The sequence below is a fragment of the Theropithecus gelada genome, chromosome 16 (assembly GCF_003255815.1).
Source record: "Theropithecus gelada isolate Dixy chromosome 16, Tgel_1.0, whole genome shotgun sequence".
NCBI classification, from domain to species: domain Eukaryota; kingdom Metazoa; phylum Chordata; class Mammalia; order Primates; family Cercopithecidae; genus Theropithecus; species Theropithecus gelada.
The window spans coordinates 74,402,636-74,420,713 of record NC_037684.1 but is presented as its reverse complement, the minus strand read 5'-3'; the positions used below and the strand labels follow the sequence as shown (position 1 = coordinate 74,420,713).

The 18,078-nt window shown below is 45.0% G+C and overlaps 1 protein-coding gene and 1 pseudogene across 16 annotated transcripts in view; both read left to right on the top strand.

Moving 5' to 3' along the window:
• The window catches only part of PRPSAP2 (phosphoribosyl pyrophosphate synthetase associated protein 2), a 78,690-nt gene that overhangs the window by 42,293 nt on the left and 18,319 nt on the right, over positions 1–18,078 (top strand). For all 16 annotated transcript variants that reach the window (XM_025362196.1, XM_025362187.1, XM_025362189.1 and 13 more), the window contains one exon: positions 16,404–16,552. In XM_025362196.1, the coding sequence (XP_025217981.1) occupies positions 16,404–16,552 (149 nt within the window). The remainder of the gene's footprint in view (positions 1–16,403; positions 16,553–18,078) is intronic.
• Positions 7,085–14,325, top strand: LOC112609219 (annotated as a pseudogene).

Here is an 18,078-nt window from a genome sequence, read left to right as displayed (position 1 = left end):
AGTGTTGGCCAGGGTGGTCTCGATCTCCTGACCTCGTGATCCGCCCACCTCGGCCTCCCAAAGTGCTGGGATTACAGGCATGAGCCACCGTGCCCGGCCCAAAACTTCTTACTTTAAAAAAGAATACAGAAACAAGATCTTGCTGTATTTCTGGACTGGTCTCAAAACTCCTGGCCTCAAGCAATTCTCCTGCCTTGGCCTCCCAAAGTTCTAGAATTAAAAGTGTGAGCCACCATGCCTGGCCCATATTTTCCTTTTTGTCTGCATGCCTTGTACATTTTAGTTAAAAACAACATTTTACATTATGTAATGTGAAAAATCTGAGCATCAGATTCTACCTCCACCAATTCTCAGTGTTTGTTGTTGCTGTTGTTTCTGTGATACAGTTGTTTACTGGCTATCCTGTGCCAGTTCTGTAAAGACTGTATTCTTTGTAGCATTCAGCCACTGAAGTCTCTGGTTGGTTAGCTTACTGGCCAGCTAATGATTGGACAGAGATTTCCTGAAATGCCTTGAAGCAATAAATCTCCCACTTTCTTCAAGGTCTGTGTGTGTGTTTGTGCATGTCTTGAATTCTCCCAGCAGCTTACAACTCTGCCTGAGCCTTTACTTTCTGGTTGCACAGTGCCTTGAGGTCAGCCAAGGTTCAAGGTTAGGGGCTTTTCAGGTCCTTTCTGGGTAAGCGCATGTTTTTTACATGCAGGAATAAGCTTTTCAAGGCCCATATGGCCATCTCATTCCCTAGATTTTCCTTTTTTTTTTTTTTGTCTAGCCCCTTGTTTTACTCAACTGGCATTGTCACTTCAGGCCGCTGCAGTGTTGAACAGTTGCTGTTGATTGTTCATCTACTCTGGAGATACGACTGTTCACACAGAGTGAGCTCTAAGTCTGGTCATATTCTCCAGCCCTGAGTCTCAGCGAGCTGCCAGATAGGCATAATAGTGACGGTTATCTGAGAATGGGTTTCTTGAGAAACTCCAAACCCGTTCTTTTCCCACCAGTGGTTGCTAGTCTTCTGGTTTCTCATGGCCACCATGTTTATGAGGTTTCCAATTTTTGTCTTTCACACAACTGGAGAGAGAGGCATGGGAATAGGCAAGTTAAAACACACAAAGTTTCTTTTCTTTTCTTTTTTTTTTTGTGACAGGGTCTCACTCTGATGCCCAGACTGGAGTGCAGTGGCATGATTATGGTTTACTGCAGACTCGACTTCCTGGGCTCAGGTGATCCTCCCACCTCAGCCTCCCAGGTAGCTGAGACCACAGGCATGCAGCACCATGCCTGGCTAATTTTTGTGTTTTTTGTGGAGATGGGGTTTCACTATATTGCCCAGGCTGGTCTCCAACTCCTGGCCTCAAGTGATCTGCCCATCTTAGCCTTCCAAAGTGTTGGGATAATAGTCGTGAACCAGCGTGCCCAGCCCAAAGTTTGCTCTTTAACAAGATTCAGCTGTTTTTCTTAAACACTCTTCAGATTGTTGCAAGCCGTTGGTTAACTTCCATAGTTATGTAAAAGTTATTTTTTGCAAATTTTTTTAGAGTTTTTCTTTCTTTCATGGAGGAGCAGATTTTTTAGGGTCCTTATTCTGCCATTCTAGAGTGGTGCTTCTCTATAGTGTTTTTTTGTTTGTTTTTGTTTTGTTTTTGTTTTTGAGACAGATTTTTATACTTGTCACCCAGGCTGGAGTGCAATGATGCCATCTTAGCTCACTGCAACCTCCACTTCCCAGGTTCAAGCGATTCTTCTGTCTCAGCCTCCTGAGTAGCTGGGATTACAGGCTCCCATCATCACACCCAGCTAATTTTTGTATTCTTAGTAGAGATGGAGTTTTCACCGTGTTGGCCAGGCTGGTCTGGAACTCCTAACCTCAGGTGATCTGCCTGCCTCAGCCTCCCAAAATGCTGGGATTACAGGCGTGAGCCACCACGTCCGGCCCTCTATAGTGTTTTGAGTATCTCCTTATATAGCTGTTTTAATGGTTGTTCTAAGTATTTTATTACATATACAAAACATATTACAATATACTGATGTCATTTTATCAGTTTGAGTGAAATATAGAAGCCATATCTCTCTCTCTCTGTCTCTTTATTCTCCCTGTTTTTAATATATTTGTCTTAAATATTTCCTATACATACATTTATAGCAGTATCAGGCTGTTAGAATTTTTGCCTTTAGCTCACAGTAACCTCCACCTCCCAGGTTCAAGTAATTCTCCTGCCTCAGCCTCCTGAGTAGCTGGGACTACAGGTGAGTACCACCACGCCCAGCTAATTTTTGTATTTTTAGTAGAGATGGGGTTTCACTGTGTTGGCCAGGATGGTCTCCATCTCTTGATCTCACGATCTGCCCACCTCGGCCTCCCAAAGTGCTGGGATTACAGGCATGAGCCACCGCGCCCAGCCAGAAGTTTTGGTTTTAAACATCAAACATAATTTAGAAAAGTCAAGAAATGAAGGAAAGCTTATTATATTTACAAGTATTTTTGGTTCCTTCTTCCTTCCTGATATTCCAAAGTTTTGTTTATTGTTTCCTTTCTGTTTAGAGTACCTCCTTTTGCCTCTTTTCCATATAGTTCTGTTGGTAATACAGTTTGCTGGTTTTCCTTCATTTGAGAATGTCTAGAGTTCTTTTTCGTTCTTGAAGGATATTATTGCTGGGTATAGGATTCTGGAGTAACAGTTCTTTTCTCTCAGCACCTGAAAAGTTTGTGTGTCACTTTCTTCTGGCCGCTATGTTCTAATGAGAAGTTGGTTGTCATCTGAATTGTTTTTCAAGATTTTTTGTCTTTAGTTTTCAAAAGTTTAATCATGATATGTCTTGAGATTGCTTTGGGTTTATCCTGTTTGGTGTTTGCTGGACTTCTTGAAGCTGTGGGTTTATGTCTCTGACCAATTTGGGAAGTTTTTAGCCGTTGTCTTTTTGAGTACTTTTTTAGTCCTACTGTCGTTCTCTTTTTCTGGGACTTTATGACATAAATGTCAGATCTTTTTTTTTGAGATGGAGTTTCACTGTTGTTGCCCAGGCTGGAGTGCAATGGCGTGATCTCGGCTCACCGCAACCTCTGCCTCCCAGGTTCAAGTGATTCTCCTGCCTCAGCCTCCCAAGTAGCTGGGATTATAGGCATGCACCACCACGCCCAGCTAATTTTGTATATTTAGTAGAGATGAGGTTTCACCATGTTGGTCAGGCTGGTCTTGAACTTCCGACCTCAGGTGATCCACCCACCTTGGCCTCCCAAAGTTCTGAGATTACAGGTGTGAGCCATTGCGCCCAGCTGATCTTTTATTACAGGTCCATGGGATTCTGTTTTTTTTTAATTTTCTAGTCTTTTATATTTTTATTTTTTAGAGGGTCTCACTATGTTACTCAGGCTGGTCTTGAACCCCTGGGCTCAAGTGATTCTCACACCTTAGCCTCCAGAGTAGCTGAGACTGCAGGCACATGCCACCATGCCCTGCCTCAGTCATTCTTGTCTCTGTTGTCCAAACTGGCTAATTTCTGTTGTCTACCTTCCAGTTCACTGATCGTTTCCTTGGCCTCCATTACTATTTTCACTGTAACTTCCATTCTGCTATTGAGTATATCCAACTGAGTTATTTATTTATTTTTTTTGAGACAGGGTCTCTTGCCCAGGCTGGAGTGTAGTGGTGTGATCACAGCTCACTTCAACCTCTGCCTCCCAGGCTCAAGCAATCCTCCCACATCAGCCTCCTGAGTAGCTGGGACTACAGGCGCATGCCACCATGTCTGGCGAATTTCTTTTTTGTATTTTTGGTAGAGACGGGAGTTTTACCAAGTTGCCCAGGCTGGTCTTGAACTCCTGAGCTCAAGTGATCTGCCCACCTCAGCTTCTCTAAAGTGTTGGAATTACAGGTGTGAGCCACTGCCCCCAGCCCAACTGAGCTTTTTAATTTGGTTATTGTATTTTTTAAGTTCTAAAATTAGTTTTTAGTTCTTTTTTTTGAGACAGAGTCTGGCTCTTTTGCCCAGGCTGGAGTGTAGTAGTGTTATCACGGCTCACTACAACCTCCACTCCCTGGGTTCAAGTGATCCTTATGCCTCAGCCTCCTGAGGAGCTGGGATTACAGGCGTCTGCCACCATGCCAGGCTAATTTTTTTTTTTTTTTGAGATGGAGTATCGCTCTGTCCTCCAGGCTGGAATTCAGTGGCGTGATCTCGGCTCACTGCAACCTCTGCTTCCTGGGTTCAAGTGATTCTCCTGCCTCAGCCTCCCAAAGTGCTGGGATTACAGGCGCGAGTCACCGCACCTGGCTGCTAATTTTGTATTTTTAGTAGAGACGGGATTTTGCCATGTTGGCCAGACTGGTTTCAAACTCCTGGCCTCAAGTGATCTGCCTGCCTCGGCCTCCCAATGTGCTGGGATTAGTCATGAGACACTATGCCTGGCCTTGGGTCTTTTTTTATACCTTCTATTTTTTTGTCAATACTTTCTTTATTTAGACTTCTTGTTTTTTATTCCACACATGCTCTTAATTGCTGCTGGTAGCACTTTTCTGATGGCTGCTCTAAAATCTTTGTTACACAGTTTCAGCATGTCTGTCACTTGGTGTTCGCATCTGTTAATTGTCTTTTTTCATTCGTATGGAGATTTCACTGGTCTTTAGTGTGGCGAGTGGTTTCTGATTGGAATCTGGACTTTTGGATATCATGTGTGAGATTCTGGGTATCATTTAGGCCTTCTGATTTTGCTGGCTTCCCAGGACTCTGGCAGGGAAAGTGGTGGTGCTGGGGCTCGTTTCTGCTAGGTAAGGGTAGAAGTCTAGATTCCCCACAGGGCCTGTGTGTACCACGTAAGGTAGTTCTTGTTACCCATGGGTGGAAGTGCTCCCTCCATTTCCTCCACTGACGCCAAGGAAAAATAGCATCATTCTCATTGGGTGATAGTGAAATTCCTGACTCCACCAGGCTGCCTCTGATACCACTGCAATGGAGAGGGGAGGGGCGCTTCTTTACTGCTGGGTTGGGGGTAGAAGTCCAGATTTCACTCTCCACTGACTCTGGCAGTTGCTTCTTACTGCTGAGTGAGGGTGAAAGTCCCAGCTCCCTATTTGGCCTTCTGTGAAAGCACCCCATCAGGTTTGGGGTGCCTCATTATAGCCTGGCAAGCCAGGAAGTACAGGCTCACCACTCAGCCATTACTCATGCAGCGAAAATGTGGCGGAAACATGGGCTGCGGCTTTCCTGCCTGTGTGGCTGGAGTAAGGCAGTTATTGTCTAAATATTTTCTCACTCACTAGGTTGCCCTTTTCTTAGTCCTTTGACTAGGGAGAGCTGACATTTGTTGGAGCTTTTTTTGTCTTTGCCCACTGGCATTTTTGGGTCGCTGCTTCTCCAGCTACAAATCTGGAATAATAAGGCAAAAAGAATGCCCAAGGAAGCCACCACCATGACGTTCCTCAGGTCCTGAGGTCCCTTGCTAGTCTGCCTTCTCTCTACCTTTTAGAGTCTTCTCATTTATTATTATTATTATTTTGAGACGGAATCTCGCTCTGTCGCCCAGGCTGGAGTGCAGTGGTGTGATCTTGGCTCACTGCAAACTCCGCCTCCCGGGTTCACGCCATTCTTCTGCCTCAGCCTCCTGAGTAGCTGGGACTACAGGCATCCGCCACCACGCCTGGCTGATTTTTTGCATTTTTAGTAGAGACGGTTTCACCATGTTAGCCAGGATGGTCTCTATCTCCTGACCTCATGATCCACCCATCTCGGCCTCCCGAAGTGCTGGGATTGCAGGTGTGAGCCACCGTGCCTGGCCAGAGTCTTCTCATTTTTGTTTGTATGTAACATCCAGGGGTTTTAGTTGTGGGTAGTAGAAGGAGTATAATAATCCACTCTAGTGGAAGTGGAAGTGACAACGATATGTTTTGATACTTTTTTTTCCTTGAGACAGGGTCTTGCTCTGTCATCCAGGCTAGAGTGCAGTGGTACAACCACGGCTCACTGTAACCTCCATCTCCTGGGCTCAAGAGATCCTCCTACCTTAGCCTCCTGAGTAGCCAGGACTGCAGGCATGTGCCACCATGCCCAGCTATTTTTTTCTTTATTTTTGTAGCAATGGGATCTCCCTATGTTGCCAGGTCTGGTCTCTAACTCTAGGGTACAAGTAATCCTTCTGCCTTGGCCTCTTGAAGTTCTGGGATTACAGGCATGAGTCACGGCGTCTGGCCTTGATACATTTGTTTTTTCTTTCCCACTGAATGCCAGAAGAATATGATGAATTTTCTGTTGACTTTCCCATCTGGGTGGACTTTTAGTAACCTCTAGAGTCCTCAGTTTACTTCTGTCACCCATGTGTTCACATGGGGATGGATGTGGTAGCCTTTTGCTCGGTTTCTTCGGCTTTTGTCAGTGATGTTTGTCATTCATCTGTTCAGTTGTTTATTGAGAACCTATTGTGCTGGGGCTGGTGAGGCCTAGGAGGATGCCCTGTAGGAGTGCATGTGTAGCATCAGATGTTTTTTATCTATGCTATGTTATTTGATCTTTGCAACCTTGGAAATCAGCAGTTATAATCTCTCACAGATGAGGAAACAGACCCACAGAGATGAAGGAACTTTTCCAAGGTAGTTCTGCCAAATGTTTCCTTGAAGGTGGTTGTGCAACTATTTACTTCCAAGAATGTTTTCTGTAAAAGTGATTAGGGGACTTGAGTGTTGGCCAAATATGATGGAAACTGGGCCAGGTGCCGTGTCACGCCTATAATCCCAGCACTTTGGGAGGCCGAGGCGGGTGGATCACCTGAAGTCGGGAGTTTAAGACCAGCCTGACCAACATAGTGAAGCCCTGTCTCTACTAAAAATACAAAATTAGCCAGGCATGGTGGCGCACGCCTGTTCCCAGCTACTTAGGAGGCTGAGGCAGGAGAATTGCTTGAACCTGGGAGGCAGAGGTTACAGTCAGTCAAGATGGTGCCATTGTACTCCAGCCTGGGTGACAAGAGCAAAACTCTGTCCCAAAAAAAAAAAAAAAAGAAATTGACTTGCCCCTCTCCACTCAATCTTTACTGAGTACATACTTGAGTGATGCTGTGCCAGCCATTGTGGATGTGGTGGTGACCAGTGCAGGCATGACTGTGTTCCCATGGCACTTGCAGACTGCCCTCATGTGCTCTTTGACTGGTGGGTCAGTTGGGTAGATTGGAACAAAAGAGCCAGTCTCTTTTTTTCCCAGTTTCAGTAATCGAATCCACATAGATCATACTACATTAAATGAATGTTTTAGAGGCCGGGCGCGGTGGCTCACGCCTGTAATCCCAGTACTTTGGGAGGCCGAGGTGGGTGGATCTCCTGAGGTCAGGAGAATCGCTTGAACCTGGGAGGTGGAGGTTGCGGTGAAGCCCAGATCGTGTGCCATTGCACTCCAACCTGGGCAACAGGAGCGAAACTCCGTCAAATAAATGAATGAATGAATGAATGAATGAATGTTTTAGTATGGAGATGAGTGCTACAAAAGGCTCAGTTTTTGTATGGAACAGGTAGTAAAATAACACAGTCAAGGCTTAGGATTTTAGTCTGTGAGTTTAAGGTATTGTGAGTGGGCCAGGCTTGGTGGCTCACGCCTGTAATCCCAGCACTTTGGGAAGCTGAGGTTGGAAGATCATTTGAGCCCAGGAGTTTAGGAACAGTCTGGGCAACATGGTGAAACCCCGTCTCTACCAAAATTACAAAAATTAGCTGGGTGTGGTGGCATGTGCCTGTAGTCCCAGCTACTCAGGAGGCTGAGGTGGGAGGATCACTAGAGCCTGGTAGGTGGAGGTTGCAGTGAGGTGAGATCACACCTCTGCACTCCAGCCTGGGTGACAGCCAGACCCCATATCAAAACAACAACAAAAAAAAATAAATAAAAAATAAAAAGTAAAAAGGTATTGTGAGCAAGAGCTCTGTCGACATGGCATCGACACAGTAAAGTCAGTTCTGGCTGTCTCGTATCCCATAGCTATGTGGTGGTGATTTTCTTGTATTCTGATGTCCTGATAAACACATTCACCCAGACTTCGAGCAGAAGATGGCAGTTTCTGGCTCAGCCACATGCGAATTTTGATCTGATTATTTCTAGTTCCCCCCTCCAAGTTTTTCATTTGGCAGCTAACTTTAGAAAATAGCTGTAATCAATTTAGAAGTCAGACTGGGGCTGACTTTTATCAGTCAGGAAGGTATTAAATTAGCAGTCCAAGACATGAGCTTCCACTTGTGCCTTAGCCAGTCTTTGTGAGAACCTTGATCAAGGCTATCTCTCCAAGCTTCAGTTTCCTGGGGAAAACACCTGCTTGGCTTATCTTACAGGGTTAATAAGCATCAAAGAACTTACTGAAGGACTTTATAAATTAAGTACCATTATGTAGAATGGTGGTGGTTTATTTATTTATTTTTTGAGACAGGGTCTCCCTCTGTCTCTCAGGCTGGAGTGCAGTGGTGCGATCTCAGCTCACTACAACCTCCGCCTCCTGGATTCAAGCGATTCTCCTACCTCAGCCTCCTAAATAGCTGGGATTACAGACGTGCGCCACCATGCCCAGCTAATTTTTGTAGTTTTGGTAGAGATGGGGTTTCATCATATTGGTAAGGCTCGTCTCGAACTCCTGACCTCAAGTGATCTGCCCGCCTCGACCTCCCAAACAGAGTGTTGGGATTATAGGCATGAGCCACCACGTTTAGTGGCTAGTGGCTTTAGAATCCTGAAGTTATTGATGAAGAGGTCTAAGTGCAGAGCTATTGTTTTGGTGTTATTTGACAATGAGCAGTTGTTTTGACTAGAAGGGATCATCTGAGAAAGTGATGCTTTTGTAAGGAACAGAACTTGCTTGAATAAGTTGTTTGAAATTGTTTTCTCAGAATAACTGAGTGAATAGGAAACAAAAGGATAGCTGAGGCCCTGTGTCTTGTTCTTTCTCACCCACGATGTAAATTAACTCATTATCGTACAATCAGGATCAAGTTGCTTTAGAATTCCTCTGTGACTGTCAGTGCATGAAACAAAATGACACATCAGAAACCATCCTGATTCATTTTGGAATCAGAGGGGAATGCAAAGTATCTGATTAAGTTTTATGGAGTATCCAGAAACTCTCATTGCTGTGCAGGTAATGATTTTGTTTATTTTTTATTTTACTTATTTATTTTTTTTGAGAGAGTCTTGCTGTTGTCGCCTGGGCTGGAGTGCAATGGCACGATCTCGGCTCACTGCAACCTTCACCTCCCGGGTTCTAGCAATTCTCCTGCCTTAGCCTCCCAATTAGCTGAGATTACAGGTGCCTGCCACCATGCCTGGCTAATTTTTTTGTATTTTTAGTAGAGACAGGGTTTCACCATGTTGACCAGGCTGGTCTCAAACTCCTGACCTCAGGTGATCCACCCGCCTTGGCCTCCCAGGGTGCTGGGATTACAAGTGTGAGCCACCATACCTGGCCATGATTTTATTTATCTTAAGGGCATTGTGTTTTGTAGAGGTTGGTAGAATTGAAATATTATTCTAGGAACTGGCAAACCTCCACAGATCCCAGATGGAAAAGACTTCCTTAGAGGATAACTAACAGGTCAGTTATTTGGCACCAATTTTGTCTGCAAAGCCAATCTTGAATTTCAGGGAGGAACTAATAATCTATGTGATGCCAACTCTTTTGAAGACTCTGCCCCATTGTTCTGTCTGAAATTTTTTTCTCTTGAGAATTTTTTTTTTTTGAGATGGAGTTTTGCTCTAGTTGCCCAGGCTGCTGATGGCACAATCTCAGCTCACCGCAACCTCCGCCTCTTGGGTTCAAGTGATTCTCCCTCCTCAGCCTCCCGAGTAGCTGGGATTACAGGCATGTGCCACCACACCTGGCTAATTTTTTTGTGTTTTTAGTAGAGACGGGGTTTCTCCATGTTGGTCAGGCTGGCCCCAAACTCCCAACCTCAGGTGAGGTCAGGCCTCGGCCTCCCAAAGTGCTGGGATTACAGGTGTGAGCCACTGCTCCTGGCCACTCTCTTGATAATTTTTTAAAAACGATTTTGATTTTTTTTGTAAGGACAAATTCAAAGTTATGTGAATACTAAATCTTAAATCTTGGGATATTTATCAAATGTTATTAAAATATTCCCTGTTTATGATGCTCCCTCTTTTCCCTAAGGACAAATATTCTGTCTTACACACACACACATAGATAAATATATTTTGCTGACTTTGCTGTTTTTGACCTGAACAGTCCTGCTCCCATGAAGGTTTATCATCTGTTTCTTGGAAATATAAATTAAATTCCTTATAGATAGGACCAGACCAATAAATGTTTACTTATGTGTGTCTGAGATTGTTTATTTGAGACAGGGTCTTTCTCTGTTGCCCAGGCAGGAGTGCAGTGGTGCAATTATAGCTCACTGCAGCCTTGACCTTCTGGGCCCAAGCGATTCTCCCACCTCAGCGCCCCAGTAGCTGGGACCACAGGCATGCACTACCATACCCAGCTGATTTTTTTTTTTTTTTTGAGATGGAGTCTTGCTCTGTCCTCCAGGCTGGAGTGTGGTGGTGCAATCCAGTATCTGCCTACTGCAACCTCTGCCTCCCGGGTTCAAGCGATTCTCCTGCCTCAGCCTCCCGAGTAGCTGGGACTATAGGCGCATCACCACACCCAGCTAATTTTTGTATTTTTAGTAAGAGATGGAGTTTCACCATGTTGGCCAGGATGGTCTCGATCTCTTGACCTTGCGATCTGCCCATCTCAGCCTCCCAAAGTGCTGGGATTACAGACGTGAGTCACTGTGCCCAGGCCAGCCAATTTTTTTATTTTTATAGAGTCGAGGTCTCCCTATGTTGCCCAGGCTGGTCTCAAACCCCTGGGCTCAAGCCATTCTCCTGCCTTCATCTCGAAGTGCTGGGATTACAGGTGTGAGCCATCACCCAGCTTCAGAAAGTATCTTGAAAAATAGAATGATTTAAGCATGAATTTTTTGTTTGTTCATTTTTCAGTAGAGATGGGGTTTCACCATGTTGGCCAGGCTGGTCTTGAACTCTTTGTCCCAAGTGATCTGCCCATCTCAGCCTCCCAAAGTGCTGGGATTACAGGCGTGAGCTGCCGTGCCCAGCCAAATTTAAATTTTTTGAAATAATTGCTAACACTGTAGCAAAGCTTTCCTTAGTTGTGTAGTGCATACAGGAAACCTGGTTGATGTGAAATTTCTAACAGCTCATAAGAGTCTACATACTGATAGTATTTAGTATTTTCTAGTGCCCTGCTCTTCACATGTCATGTAAATGCCTTGGCTGTATCTAGTATAGATAGTACTAGTGGGATTCAGTATAACCCCTGATTGTTTGTTTGTTTTTAGTAATTCTTGTGAGCAGTTAGATAAGAACTTGTTTTGAATTTTTGGTGCTGGTAAGCCAAGACTGCGAGAACTTGTTGGATTCTTAAACACTTGAACATTTACCATGCATTAGGTGTTGAGGATGGAAGAAAGAGTAAGACTCAGCATGGCCCCCAGGAATCAGGTCCAGTGAGGGATGCTCTGTGGCCAGGGACCTAATGAGATAAAGTATAAGGTGGTAAGGAGGAGGGAATAGGTTAAAAGTAAAAATACGGAAAAATAATATACTGTGATAACATTAGTTCTTAAAAAAAAAAAAAAAGCTGGAGTGGCTGTATTAATATCGGACAAATCAGAGCAAATAATTTTGCCACGGTTGAAGAAGGTCTTTTCCTTATGATAAAGGGGTCAGTTTTTCAAGAGGACAAAACAGTTCTAAACATTTATAAACTAAATGACAGCATTTCAAAGCATATGAAGCAAACACTGATAACTGCGTATATCCATAATGATAGTCAGTGATTCCATTATTCTTCTCTTAGTAATTGATAGAATAAGGAGACTGAAAATCATTAAGGATGCGGGAGACTTGAACAACCCTGTCAGCCTGCTGGATCTGACTGACAGTCATAGCACACCATCCAGGGAGAGCAGAATGTATGTTCTTTTTTATTTTTTTTTTTATTTTTTATTTTTTATTTTTTTTATTTTTTTTATTTTTTATTTATTTATTTTTTTTGAGACGGAGTCTCGCTCTGCCACCCAGGCTGGAGTGCAGTGGCCGGATCTCAGCTCACTGCAAGCTCCGCCTCCTGGGTTCACGCCATTCTCCTGCCTCAGCCTCCCGAGTAGCTGGGACTACAGGCACCCGCCACTTCACCCGGCTAGTTTTTGTATTTTTTTAGTAGAGACGGGGTTTCACCGTGTTAGCCAGGATGGTCTCGATCTCCTGACCTCATGATCCGCCCGTCTCGGCCTCCCAAAGTGCTGGGATTACAGGCTTGAGCCACCGCGCCCGGCCCTATGTTCTTTTTTAGTATAAACACTTACAAAGATCATATTCTTGTGAGCCATAAAATAAGCCCCAAATTAAAAATTATGCAAGCCATACAAAATATATTCTCTGACCACACTGGAATTAAGAATAATTCTAATAACAGAAGTATCTTTGGAAATGTCCTGAATATTTAGTAACTAAATAACATACTTTTAGGTAACCCATAGGTCAAAGAAGAAGTCAAAAGTGAAATTACAAAGTATTTAGAACCAAATGAAAATGAAGACACAGCACAATGGCTCACGCCTGTAATCCCAGCACTTGGGGAGACCAAGGCCGGCAGATTACCTGAGGTCAGGAGTTCGAGACCAGCCTGGCCAACATGATGAAACCCTGTCTCTACTAAAAATACAAAATTAGCCGGGCGTGGTGGCACACATGGGAGGCTGAGACAGGAGAAATCACTTGATCCGGAGGCAGAGGCTGCAGCGAGCCGAGATCACACCACCGCACTAGCCAAGATCATGCCACTGCTCTTCAGCCTGGGCGACAGAGCAAGACTCCATCTCAAAAACAAAACAAAACAAAAAAAGCCAGCTGCAGAGGGAAGGAGCTCCTGCAAGAGGCCACGGAGCCAGCGGATGGGAGGCCTTGAAGCCAGCGACAACCCACTCAGCCGAGCTGCTGCTTTTGCGTCGCGCCAAGGACACTCATGAGGACCATGATACTTCCACTGAGAATGCAGATGAGTCCAACCATGACCCTCAGTTTGAGCCAATAGTTTCTCTTCCTGGGCAAGAAATTAAAATGCTGGGGGGGCTGGGCGCGGTGGCTCAAGCCTGTAATCCCAGCACTTTGGGAGGCCGAGACGGGTGGATCACGAGGTCAGGAGATCGAGACCATCCTGGCTAACATGGTGAAACCCCGTCTCTACTAAGAAATACAAAAAACTAGCCGGGCGAGGTGGCGGGCGCCTGTAGTCCCAGCTACTCGGGAGGCTGAGGCAGGAGAATGGCGTGAACCCGGGAGGCGGAGCTTGCAGTGAGCTGAGATCCGGCCACTGCACTCCAGCCTCGGCGACAGAGCGAGACTCCGTCTCAAAAAAAAAAAAAAAAAAAAATGCTGGGGGGACCAGGCGCGGTGGCTCAAGCCTGTAATCCCAGCACTTTGGGAGGCCGAGATGGGCGGATCATGAGGTCAGGAGATTGAGACTATCCTGGCTAACTCGGTGAAACCCCGTCTCTACTAAAAAAAAAAAATACAAAAAACTAGCTGGGCGAGGTGGCGGGCGTCTGTAGTCCCAGCTACTCGGGAGGCTGAGGCAGGAGGATGGCATAAACCCGGGAGGCGAAGCTTGCAGTGAGCTGAGATCCGGCCACTGCGCTCCAGCCTGGGCGACAGAGCAAGACTCCGTCTCAAAAAAAAAAAAAAAAAAAAAATGCTGGGGGAAGATGAAGAAAAACTTTTAAAAATGTGAACGAAACTGTTCTGATTTGCCTCAGAGAAGGATCTCCCAGAATGGAAGGAGTGAGGCATCAGCGACATCAAGCTCCTGAAGCACAAGGAGAAAGGGACCATCCGCTTCCTCATGCAGAGGGACAAGACCCTGAAGATCTGTGCTAACCACTACTTCACGCTGATGATGGAGCTGAAGCTCAACGTGGGTAGTGACCATGCCTGGGTCTGGAACACCCATGCCAGCTTTGCCAACAAGTGCGCCAAGCCAGAGCTGCTGGCCATCCGCTTCCTGAATGTTGAGAAAGCACAGAAATTCAAAACAAAGTTTGAAGAATGCAAGAAAAAGATCAGAGAGAAAAGAAAGGATCAGGCAAAAATGATCATGCCAAAAAAGTGGCAGAAGAGCTAAAAGCTCTTTCAGTGGAGGAGGAGACCAAGGAGGATACTGAGGGAGAAGCAATAAATCATCTTATTTTATTTCCTTTTCCTCCCTTTCCTTTCCTTTTCAAATTTTACCCTGCTCCTCCTTTCGGTTTGTTTTTATTCTGTTTCATTTTTACAAGGGATGTTATATAAAGAACTGAATTCAACATTCAAAAAAAAAAAAAGATTAAAGCATCAATCAATGAAATAGAAAACGAAAACCAGAAAAAAACTAAAAAGCTGACTCTTTGAGACAATCAATAAAATTGATAAACCTTTATCCAGACTGGTTAGGAGAAAACAAGACACAAATTACCATACTACTGTACCAAGTGTTGATGAAGATGTGGAGGAACTGAATCTCTGATGCTCTGCTCATGGGCCTGTAATATGGTATAACCACTTTGGAAAACAGTATGGCCTTTTTTTTTTTTTTGAGATGGAGTCTTGCTCTGTCACCCAGGCTGGAGTGCAGTGGCACTATCTCCACTCACTGCAAGCTCTGCCTCCTGGGTTCACGCCATTCTCCTGCCTCAGCTTCCTGAGTAGCTGGAATTGCAGGTGCCCACCACCACGCCTGGCTAATTTTTTTGTATTTTTTTAGTAGAGACAGGGTTTCACTGTGTTAGCCAGGATGGTCTCAATCTCCTGACCTCGTGTTCCACCTGCCTCGGCCTCCCAAAGTGCTGGGATTACAGGCATGAGCCACCGTGCCCAGCCTGTGTGGCCTTTTTATAAAGAATTAAATATACACCTACTATATGATCCAGCCATTCCACTCTTAGGAATTTATCAGGAGATAAGAAAGCATGTGGCTGGGCGCGTAATTCCAACACTTTGGGAGGCCAAGGTGGGCAGATCACCTGAGGTCAGGAGTTAAAGACCAGCCTGGCCAACATGACAAAACCCCGTCTGTACAAAAAATATGAAAATTAGCCAGGCGTGGTGGCATGTGCCTATAATCCCAGCGACTTGGGAGGCTGAGGCAGGAGAATCGCGTGAACCTGGGAGGTGGAGGTTCACGCCACTGCACTCCAGCCTGGGCAACAGAGTTAGACTCTGTCTCAAAAAAAAAAAGAAAGAAAGAAAGAAAACATGTGCCCATACAGAGATCTGTGTATGAATGTTCAACCGGAAAACTCAGCAATACATAAATGGATACACTGTGATCTATTCACACAGCAGAATATTACTCAGCAATGAAAGGGAATGAGCTATTGATATGTTATTCCATGGATGAATCTCCAAAACATGCTGCGTAAAATAAGACAAAATGGCCATGTAGTTCACACCTGTAATCCCAGCACTTGGGGAGGTCGAGGTGGGCAGATCACTTGAGGTCAAGAGTTCGAGACCAGTCTGGCCAACGTGGTAAAACCCCATCTCTACTAAAAATACAAAAATTAGCCAGATGTGGTGGTGCATGACTGTAGTTCCAGCTATTTGAGAGGCTGAGGCCGGAGAATCACTTGAGCCCGGGAGGCAGAGGTTGCAGTGAGCTGAGAAATCCCGCCACTGCACTCCAGTCTGGGCAACAGAGCAATACTCCATCTTTTAAAAAAAAAAAGACAAGCAACTTTATGATTTCACATGAAATCTAGATAGGTGAAACTATGGTGACAGAAAGCAGATCAGCCGTTGCCTGGGGCCGGAAGGAAAAATCACTAAGGAGCATAAGGAGACGCTTGTGGTGATAACGTTCCTTGTCTTGATTGTGCTGATGCTTATGTGGGCACATACAGCCTTCAGAGCTCATGAAATTATATACTTTAGATACACACAGTTTCTTGTATCTCAGTTTTACCCCCCTAAAACTATTAAGAAATTTGTGCTTAATACTTTGGTGAGCATTTTATGCCCTTTGCCCCATGTAGTTGGTTCTCACTGGTAGTTAGGCAGAGGCAGCTAGAATTAGCAGCTTCAGGTGAGACAGAGCTGAGCGGAGGTTCCTTCACTCAGTCAGGCTCTCCCAGCCGGTGGCTTGTTAAGCCTGGTCTGTTAGACCAGGCCAGGCCGCTGCCCTTCTTTGGTGCTGCTGCCAAGGGAAGTGTTTGGCATGTGGGGTCTCTACAGTTAGTCCTGGGTCCTAGTGTGAGGCTGTTTTATTCTCTTTTCTTTATTCGTTTGGGAGACAACATTCTACTTATGTTCTCTTAATGTTTTGTCCCCTAAGCATTAGCAGAACCCAGGGCTGCATGAGTTTTGAGTTTGTGTCTGGTGTTTTCTCTCAGGGCACAGTCTTTTGCTGAGCGCCTGCGCCTGGGAATTGCAGTGATTCATGGAGAGGCGCAGGATGCCGAGTCGGACTTGGTGGATGGACGGCATTCCCCACCCATGGTCAGAAGTGTGGCTGCCATCCACCCCAGCCTGGAGATCCCCAGTAAGTGTGCTGCTGCCTCTTTCCCATTTTGCTCTGATTTTAAGGCTGACTAAACTCTTGTGTGTGTGGTTTTTTCCCTCATTCTTCATTTTTTTTTAAGTTGCCAAAAACTGATTAACACCTTTCTTGGCCGGATAGTTGCGAATGCACTTCTGATTACCTTGTAAATTGCAGGGCCCTTTAGAAGCAGTCTGTCCTTCTTTGCAAGACCTGTGAAAATGTTTGGACTATTGAGACAGTTACGATGCTTCAGGGAAGTCCATTCATTCATTCAGCAGTATATCCTAGAGTGTAGCTGAACATAAGCAAGAAGCTTTTTTATGTACAAAGTTATTGACTGTGATACTGTTTTTAATGCAAAATATTAGAAAGGTTTAAATGATTTACCAGAGGGTAGAGCTTGGTAAATTATATTGTGTCAGTACAGCTAATTATGCAGTCCTTTGAAATAATCAAGACTATCTGGAAACGAGAAAAATATATGGAATATATATGAACAAGGCAGAATACAAGATTGTATACCTATTTGTCTTAGTTCAGGCTGCTATGACGAAATACCTTAGACTGGGTAATATAAACAACAGAAATTTATTGCTTACAGTTCTAGAGGCTGTGAAGGGCAAGATAAAGGCGCCAGCACTGACCTTGTGATGGGCTGGGCACGGCAGCTCACGCCTGTAATTCCATCACTTTGGCAGACCGAGGCAGGTGGATCACCTGAGGTCAGGAGTTCCATACCAGCCTAATCAACATGGAGAAACCCCGTCTCTACTAAAAATACAAAATTAGCTGAGCATGGTGGCGCATGCCTGTAATCCCAGCTTCTCAGGAGGCTGAGGCAGGAGAATCGCTTGAACCCGGGAGACGGAGGTTGCAGTGAGCCGAGATCACGCCATTGCACTCCGGCCTGGGCAACAAAAGCGAAACTCCGTCTCAAAAAAAAAATGATAAAGGCACCAGCAGATTTGGTGTCCATTGAGGGCCTGTTCCTCGCAGATAATACCTTCTTGCTGCATCCTCATATGGTGGAGAAAGGTGGAAGACTCCCTCAAGCCCTTGTCTCTGACAAGGGCACTGACACCCTTTGTAGAGCAGAGTCCTAACAAACTAGTCACCTCCTAAAAGCCCTACCTCTTAATACCACCACAGTGGGTTCCAACATGAATGTGGAGGGACACAAAAATTCCGACCATAGCATTTTGCCCCCGCCCCTCAAAATTCATGTTCACCTTACATGCAAAATACATTCATTCTATCCTAATAGCCCCCAAAATGTTAACTCCGGGTAAGTCTTAACTTAGTTTCAGTATCACCTCAAAAGTCTGAAGTCCAGAGTCCCATCTAAATATCATCTAAATCAAATATGGGCAAGACTTCAGCTCTGGGATTCACTCTGAGGCACATTTCTCTCGGGCTGTGAGCCTGTGAAATCAAACAGGTTGTATGCTTCCAAAGTGCAATGATGGGACAGACATTGGATAGACATTCCCATTCCAAAAAGGAGAAGTGAGGCCCGGTATGGTGGT